General features: G+C 62.3%; 1 protein-coding gene across 1 annotated transcript; it reads left to right on the forward strand.

Annotated features, from left to right (window-relative positions):
* The first annotated feature begins 1,066 nt into the window (after positions 1 to 1,066).
* On the forward strand, positions 1,067 to 7,558 carry IHH (Indian hedgehog signaling molecule). Its single transcript, XM_012446381.3, has 3 exons — positions 1,067 to 1,835; positions 4,284 to 4,545; positions 6,116 to 7,558. Exons 1-3 carry the CDS (start codon positions 1,521 to 1,523, stop codon positions 6,772 to 6,774), a joined length of 1,236 nt encoding a protein of 411 aa, XP_012301804.1. The 5' UTR covers positions 1,067 to 1,520; the 3' UTR covers positions 6,775 to 7,558.
* Positions 7,559 to 8,090: the final 532 nt, after the last annotated feature.

Raw genomic sequence — 8,090 nt, forward strand, 5'->3', positions numbered from 1 at the left:
CTCATCTTTTCATTTCTACCTTTATTGGATTTGTAGAACATACTACAGTCAAATCATGTAGTTTGGTGGTGTAGTGGTGATGTTGTTTGTTTGCTTTTAACACACTTGCTTTTACTTGTTTTGGCACAAGGGATCCTAATTCATTCAGCTTTCCTGAATGTTACATTAAAACACAACACTTGTTCACGTCCCTAGTTGCTTCTACAGATTCTGTGGTCTTTTAAATGTGTAATACAGAGTATTTATTACACAAGTAATTATTTAGCAGTTCTGATGGCCTTGCACGATTTGGGCATTCATGGCAAGCCTCCCTTACTGAGATCTTTGCTGCCCCCTTTTAATATGGTCAGTCGGGGTTTCTTGGTTTTCTGCTTGATGTCACCATTTTAGCTACTCTTCTCTGCATATTGACCTATCCCTTCGCAACTTCTTATTGTTAGTTTTAGCAGTGTTTCCAACTAAAACCCCGTATTTGACTCTTTAAAAGGCTAGACTCCCCACTCCCAGTTTGACACCGACAGGCAGGCTGTGGGATGTGCACCAGGTTGATACAGAATCCAGCTCCACCAAGCCGAGAGGGCGCGTCGCCTGGGCCAGGGTGGGGACCAGGTTATGAGCGGCCTCCTGCCTTTTGGGTTGGCTTCCCCGCAGGGGACACCGTAGGCGGCTGTGCGGTCCGGCCACTGTCCCCCGCCCCTCGCGTCCGGCCGCGCCGTGGGTTGCGGTCTCCGTGGGGGTGGCAGGTCCTGTCCGGGAGGTTTGCTCCTGGCGGGGCACCCCAGAGCCGCGAGGAGCCGGTAGGCGAGGCCAGGGCGGGGTGGGGCGCGTCCAGGCGGGGAGGGCAAACTCGGGCAGCGCAGGGGGCGCAGAGGGCAGCAGGCGGGCGGACGCGCGGCGGAGGCGCGAGCGGGACGAGGGCTGGCTAGTGCCGGGGCCGCCCGCCCGAAGGGGAGGAGGCTGTGCTGCCCTTGCTGCAGGTTCGCTGTCGAGCGCATAGGAGGCAGGGACATGGGTAGGGTGCGGTCTGCGCGGGGCCCGAGCCCGGATCTCTTCTATTTCCCCTCTCACTCGGCCCCGGGCTGCGCCGCAGACGGCAGCAGCTCCCGCTCTGCCCGAGCCGCCTGACCGCCGGGCCGGGGTGCTAACCGCGGGGCCCTGCAGCCCGCCGGCCCGGCCAGCCCAGCCCAGCCTGGCGGCCCGCAGCCCCGCCGCCCGCCGCCCCCCGCCGCCGCCGCGTTGCCAAAACAAACGGGCCGGCCTATTTATTGGCGGCCGGCGAGCCCGGCAGCTCAGAGTCGAGGCGCCGAGGGGGACAGCGCGCCGCCACCAGCTCGGGCCCCGGGCCCCCGCCCCGCACTTGAGTCCCGCCGGCCCTGGCCGCACCGCGCCGCCCATGGCGCCCCCGCCTGGAGCCCCCCGGAGCCACCCGGACGCCTGAGCCCCCGCAGCGCTCCCGTCGACGCGCCTACCCATCAGCCCACCAGGAGCCCTCGCCCGCCGCTCCCCCGGGCTCCCCGGCCATGTATCCCGCCCGGCTCCAGCCCCGACTGCGCTTCTGCCTGCTGCTGCTGCTGCTGCTGCTGGTGCCGGCGGCATGGGGCTGCGGGCCGGGCCGGGTGGTGGGCAGCCGCCGGCGACCGCCGCGCAAACTCGTGCCGCTCGCCTACAAGCAGTTCAGCCCCAACGTGCCCGAGAAGACCCTGGGCGCCAGCGGACGCTATGAAGGCAAGATCGCGCGCAGCTCCGAGCGCTTCAAGGAGCTCACCCCCAATTACAATCCAGACATCATCTTCAAGGACGAGGAGAACACAGGCGCCGACCGCCTCATGACCCAGGTGAGCGCGATCCACCCTACCAGCGCGCCGCCGCCGAAGCACCGCCACCTGCCCGGCCCTACCCGCCCCCCGGCACATTTTCTTGACTGCCTGGCACGCCCCCTGGCACCTGCCCCTTTCGCCAAGCCCCGCTGCCTCCTGCCCAAAATGGGCTGGCCAGGGGTCCGGGCAGGAGTGTCGGCATCCCCAAGCCCGGCGGAGACTGTTGGAAGAGCTCCGCGCTGCCAAGCCCCACAGCCCAGCAGGTTGGCGGCGGCTGCTCTGCCCCAGAGTACTGGCAGCTCTGCCAGAAGCGGCACCCGGAGGTACCTCTACCCGGCTGCCTCCTGCGCCTCTGGGACCCACGCAGTCCCTCCCGGCCTAACCTTCTGCACAGCTGTGCCCCTTTCATTTTGAAACCTTTCGGCACCCCTGACACAGACTCTCTGGGTGCGTAGGGCACCACGGCCTTTCCTCCTTTTGCGCTCTTGGTTCTGCGCGCTGCCCCCTCCAGGAGCAGCGTCCCAGCTGGGTCTGGGATTAAGAACAGCGAGGAAGAGTTGAATGGGGAGGCGGAGGTGGGAAAGGGAACCCGCCCAGCGAGCCCACGTGTCTGTTCGGAGAGCTGAGAGGTGCTACTGCGGTGGAAGGGTGGGTTACTGGGGCCTTGATGCTCTGGGACTGAGCTTAGGGGATTCCTGGGCTTGGTGGTGGGGACGGGAAGGGGTGGAAGAGAGGGGCTGAGATGTCGAGGGAGGTAGGGAACAGAGCTGACTCTAGTCCCTGCCTGCTGGGAGCAGGACCTGCGCTCCACTTAAGTTCAGAGGTGCAAACTTCCTTCCCTGCAGCCAGGTCTGGGAGGGGAGAGACCTGCACCCGCTTCCTCCCGGGTATCCTGAGGCTTCCCCCGGAAAGCTGGCCCCTGGCTTTCTAGATCCATTGGGAAGAGCAGCTAGACTCAGGGCCCTCAGCATGCACCCTGGCGCCGGGGCTGGCCGGCCGGTGTCGGGGCGAAGGTTGGCTGGTGGCCGGGCCGGGCCGGGCGCCGAGGAATGCAGATAAGGATCCGGGCCACAGGCTGGGCAATCATTGACAGCGCACGCCCGGGCTCTGGACCCGAGAGCAGGGGGCGGGGGGGGGGGCGGGGGGCCGTGGCAGTGAGGGAGAGAGGCGGGGAGCCAGAGCTGCAGGCGGACATAGGTGGGGGGCCAGAAGCCTGAAGGCAGGGACATTGAAGGAGCAAGCAGAGCTCCCTCCCCGGGCAGTAAGCACCCCCAGCCAGGCTGTGCACCAGGGAGGACCCGCGGGGCCCTGGGTTGTAGCTGCTATTGGCTCCTGGGAGGCTGAGTCCAAGGGTCTGTGGGGCCCGGGCTCTGCAGGGTGGGGGGAGGTTGAGACTTGGGCTGTCTACACTTGTTGGCGCCTCGAATCTCGGAGTCAAGGACAGGTGGAAGGGCCTCTCCCCTTAAGCCAAGGACCCAGCCCCAGCTTCTCCTTCTTAGTCAGCTGCACAGTCCCTTGGGTTCTCAGGACTCAGGCACACTGGGAGGCAGCAACCAAGGATGGCCACTTCATCCTTCCCCCAGGGCCGGCTCTACCCCAAGTCCATGTGAGGTGGATGGTGGATCTGGCTCCCTGAGATCAGAAGCTTGGTTTATGGAGTTCCTTCCGGTATAGGGGTGGGACACCCTTGCAGAGGTGCTGAGGGTTTGAGACTGTCAACCCCTTTTGGGCCTTGCAGAGGAAGACGCTGCATGTGGCCCCTCATTGGGCGGCCCTGGGGCTACTTCACCGGTTTCTGGTTCCCGGGCGCTGTCATCTCCGGCAGGGGTGCGGGCCGGTTTGGGATCAAAAGAGAGTCCCGGCGGGAATCCTTTGTGGCGCTCGAGGGATCCAGGCAGGCCGGCGATTCCCCTCCAATACACCCCGCACCAAGCTGCCGAGGCTCTCTGCACCTGCCGCGCCTCCAGAGCCCGTCGTCCCCAGGCCTCATCCCTGAGGCTGCGGTGACACCTACTGGGCACCTCGGGCCTTGCATGCCTCGCAGGCCCGCCGCAGGCAGTTGGCTTCTCGGTCACTCCTCCCTCCTGGCCGCTGGCTGGCCCTCGTGCCTTGGAGACACAGAGGGACCGGGCTGCACTGTGTGGTCCTGTCTATGGAGGGATGTATACCCGGAGCTGAAGACAGCACAGGAGAGAGGGGACCTCCACCTACCAGAGAAGGCGCCACCAGGGCGCTTGCCTCCATGCCTCCTCCAGATTTGTGGTGCCGCCTCGAGGTCCAGATCCCCGGGGGCAGCTGCATGCTAGAGAGGGAGCACTCCAGGGTCCTCTGTTCCTAAGGAAGAGGGACAGCACCGTCCCGGGCTTCCAGCTCCCGTGGGTGTGGCAGGAGAGTTCTGGGCGAGGCTGGCCTCCACCTGCACCTCAGCCGGCTCCGCCCGCTGATTTCCGCACATTCCTCTCCCAGCGCTGCAAGGACCGCCTGAACTCGCTGGCTATCTCGGTGATGAACCAGTGGCCTGGGGTGAAGCTGCGGGTGACCGAGGGCTGGGACGAGGACGGCCACCACTCAGAGGAGTCCCTGCATTACGAGGGCCGTGCGGTGGACATCACCACATCAGACCGAGACCGCAATAAGTATGGACTGCTGGCGCGCTTGGCAGTGGAGGCCGGCTTTGACTGGGTGTATTACGAGTCAAAGGCCCACGTGCATTGCTCCGTCAAGTCCGGTGAGCCACCGCCAGGGGGCTGGGCCCAGGGCCGGGGCCGCAGGGCGTGGGCAGGAGTCGTAGTGCCGAGAAGGTGAAGAGGCCACCTCCCCCCCCCCCACCCCCGCCCTCCCCTGGGATGGAGGCAGGGATGGGGGAAGAGGACATCAGCAGCGCTCCCCGTGGCTGCTCCTGACTGTGACTGCCTGCTCATCCCGCGCCTGGTAGTGTCATGGCAGGAGTCCAGGAAGATAGGGCCCTGTCCCAGGGCTGCTGGTACTGACCCAGTGGTCCACAGTCCAGAGCCTGCCACAGGAAGTGCAAGACAGAGCAAGCTGCACAGATGGAGGAAACCAGGCTGCCAGACAAGGCTTCCCCACCCCACCTGGTGCAGAATAAGGCGGGTGGTGGGATCAGGGGCCAGGGTGTGCCCAGACGCCCACATGCCCGACCAGGAGCCCAGAGGCTCAGAACCACCACCCAGCTGCAGGTCAGCCCTCCCTGGGGAGCGGGCATCCCCAGCCTCTCCCCCAGTGTCCTGAAGCTGGACATTTTGGAGCAAAGCCAGCCAGGAGAGCCAGACTAAGCAAAGTGGACTCAATAAAATGGATTTTCCCAGATTGGCCGCATCGTTGATCAGAATTGGCAGGCACTGGGGCCTCACCCCTCCCTCAAGTCTTGTCAGCACCCTGTCACCTACACTGAACCCAGTCATGGAGGCTCCAAATGGTTCCTGTGTGGCTCCCATCTAGCCCCACCTGACTGTGGGCTCAGCCCTTCACACTGGCAGCGTGTAGTAGTTGCACTCACAGACCCACACACTCAGCCCAGACCCACGTTTTGGTATTCCTGACCCTACCCTGACCCACAACCACACCCTGAACCTTCCGCTCAGTAATTCCCCTGCCAACTGTGTCTTCTCAAGTCCCATCCACCTTCACTGCAAACACCCGCCCAGGGCAACCACTTTCATTCATTACTCCTGACTCTCCAAACACTGTTCTCCAGCTGGCCTGCTAATGCCACAGCATCCTGTCCCTGCACATGAACTGAAGATGGGACTCAGCAGTGTCCTCGCCCCTGGCCTGCCCCAACCATTCACTGCAAGGCTGCCCAGGAGTCTGCCTTCACCCCACTGGGTGGGGTCCCCTCACATCCCTCCACTTAAAGGGCAAGCTCTGTTATAGAACCCAGGCAGTCAGCCTGAGAGAACAATTTTGGGGGAGTGTATGAGCAAGGGGTGAGAAATAACAGAACATTGAGGCCCCAGAGGAGCGAAGCAACCTCCCCTCTCCATGACGCAGTCTTTTCCTTCTCACCCACTGGGTGTTGGGGCCCTGGTATGCTCCTCTTGTTGGCAAAGTATTAGACTGGGAGGAAGGGCAGATCACATTGGAGTGAGGGAATGGGGGGCAGTGAAGGGTGGGTTCAAGTCTACATAGGAAGTGGGGGAAAGGAGACAGGATATGGTGATGGGGGTTCTCTGGGAGCAAGAGAGGCTCTGGTTGGCTGGGGCGGCCAAGGGAGGGGCGCTGTGACAGGGAGGCCGAGCTGCACAGCAGTAACACCTTCATGTCCCTTTCTCCCACAGAGCACTCGGCCGCAGCCAAGACGGGCGGCTGCTTCCCTGCCGGAGCCCAGGTACGCCTGGAGAGTGGGGCGCGTGTGGCCTTGTCAGCCGTGAGGCCGGGAGACCGTGTGCTGGCCATGGGGGAGGACGGGAGCCCCACCTTCAGCGATGTGCTCATTTTCCTGGACCGTGAGCCCCAAAGGCTGAGAGCCTTCCAGGTCATCGAAACTCAGGATCCCCCACGCCGCCTGGCACTCACGCCTGCCCACCTACTCTTTACGGCTGACAATCACACTGAGCCGGCAACCCGCTTCCGGGCCACATTCGCCAGCCACGTGCAGCCTGGCCAGTATGTGCTTGTGGCTGGGGTGCCAGGGCTGCAGCCTGCCCGTGTGGCAGCTGTCTCTACACACGTGGCCCTCGGAGCCTACGCCCCCCTCACAAGGCATGGGACGCTGGTGGTAGAGGACGTGGTGGCATCCTGCTTTGCGGCCGTGACTGACCACCACCTGGCTCAGTTGGCCTTCTGGCCCCTGAGACTCTTTCACAGCTTGGCGTGGGGCAGCTGGACCCCGGGGGAGGGTGTGCATTGGTACCCCCAGCTGCTCTACCGCCTGGGGCGTCTCCTGCTAGAAGAGGGCAGCTTCCACCCGCTGGGCATGTCCGAGGCAGGGAGCTGAAAGGACTCCACTGCTGCCCTCCTGGAACTGCTGTACTGGGTCCAGAAGCCTCTCAGCCAGGAGGGAGCCGGCCCTGGAAGGGACCTGAGCTGGGAGGCACTGGTTCCTGCCGTCTCCTCTGCTACGGAGATACACCGCTGAGACTTGACTGGACAACACCAACATCCCCCACCCCCATTGTGGTGTAGTCACACGGCTGCAAGCTGAGCTGGTGAGGGGGTGGTTGTTGGCCCCTCTATCCTAGAGACCTTGAGACTGGCACGGCGACTCCCAACTCAGCCTGCTCTCACTACAAGTTTTCACACCCTGCCTCCCCTGTTGGGGAGGGCCCATTCCATCTGTCTTAGGCCCCCTTGGGTGGGCTTGCACCTCAGTCAATGCTGCTAGATTCCCTGGGAGCCAGTATGGAGCTGGCTGGACCTGATGCTGTCCAGAACTGGGAAGGCCACAGGGGTGGGGCAGCCATCCCAGCCATTCTGAGGTCTGACCTTCCTCCCCAGCCACACTCCTCAAGACACATACAGAGACTGCTGCTGTCAGCAGGCAGAGTTCTGTGTTCTGGCCAATGTGACTGTAGTGCCTGGGATGGGGGGAGGTGGGTTGGATGTCCTTGCCACGCCCCAGGCTAAGCTCCCCCTTCCGCTGAACGATGACCCCCACCCCCTCTGCCGGTCAGTCTCCCACACCTTATTTATTGGCACGGAGGGGGAAGCCCATGGGAGAATTCTGGGGATGTTTTTGGTCTTTCCTTCCTTTTGTAATAAAAATTATTTAAGTTGTTAGAGCCATAGAGTCCAGGATGCTGAGTGGTGACAATTCACAGATAGTTTGGAGCCCTAAAAGGGTGTTTCCAGGGCATTCTCCCCTCCTTGGAGAGGCTCATCTTCCTCCAAGGACAAAAACTCCAGGGCTCCAGCCCTCACTGCAGGCCCATTCCCACCCGGTAGCTCTGCAAAGCCCTCACAGAGAGCTATGCTCTGCATGGGGCAGAGCCTTTGCACGCTGACCCCACAGTTTACCCCAGACAAGGATGGACCCGAGAGACTAGTGACTAGTCCATGGTCATCTATAACCATGCCCTTGTGCTCTCTGGGCCTGGGTTTCTGACTCTTCCCTGTTGGTAATGGACCACAGTGTGAAAAGATTCTGTAAAATTCACATTTGTCTTGTGGACTGTTCTGACTTCTCGGACAGGTCAGAGATCCCTAATCTGGCAGTTCTCAAACCTTAGCTGGGATTACAGGCATGCACCACCACACCTGGCTAATTTTTTCTAGTTTTGGTAAAGACATGGTTTCTCCACGTTGGTCAGGCTG

Source organism: Aotus nancymaae, unplaced genomic scaffold (genome assembly GCF_030222135.1).
Source record: "Aotus nancymaae isolate 86718 unplaced genomic scaffold, 86718_ANA_hifiasm-v0.15.2.pri h1tg000008l, whole genome shotgun sequence".
NCBI classification, from domain to species: domain Eukaryota; kingdom Metazoa; phylum Chordata; class Mammalia; order Primates; family Aotidae; genus Aotus; species Aotus nancymaae.

Bases quoted from the DNA above. Each gene is read 5' to 3' on its own strand.
- IHH (XM_012446381.3), top strand. From the start codon at position 1,521: ATGTATCCCGCCCGGCTCCAGCCCCGACTGCGCTTCTGCCTGCTGCTG. The intron at 1,836-4,283 runs GTGAGCGCGATC...TTCCTCTCCCAG, and splicing joins CCGACCGCCTCATGACCCAG to CGCTGCAAGGACCGCCTGAA. The intron at 4,546-6,115 runs GTGAGCCACCGC...TTTCTCCCACAG, and splicing joins GCATTGCTCCGTCAAGTCCG to AGCACTCGGCCGCAGCCAAG.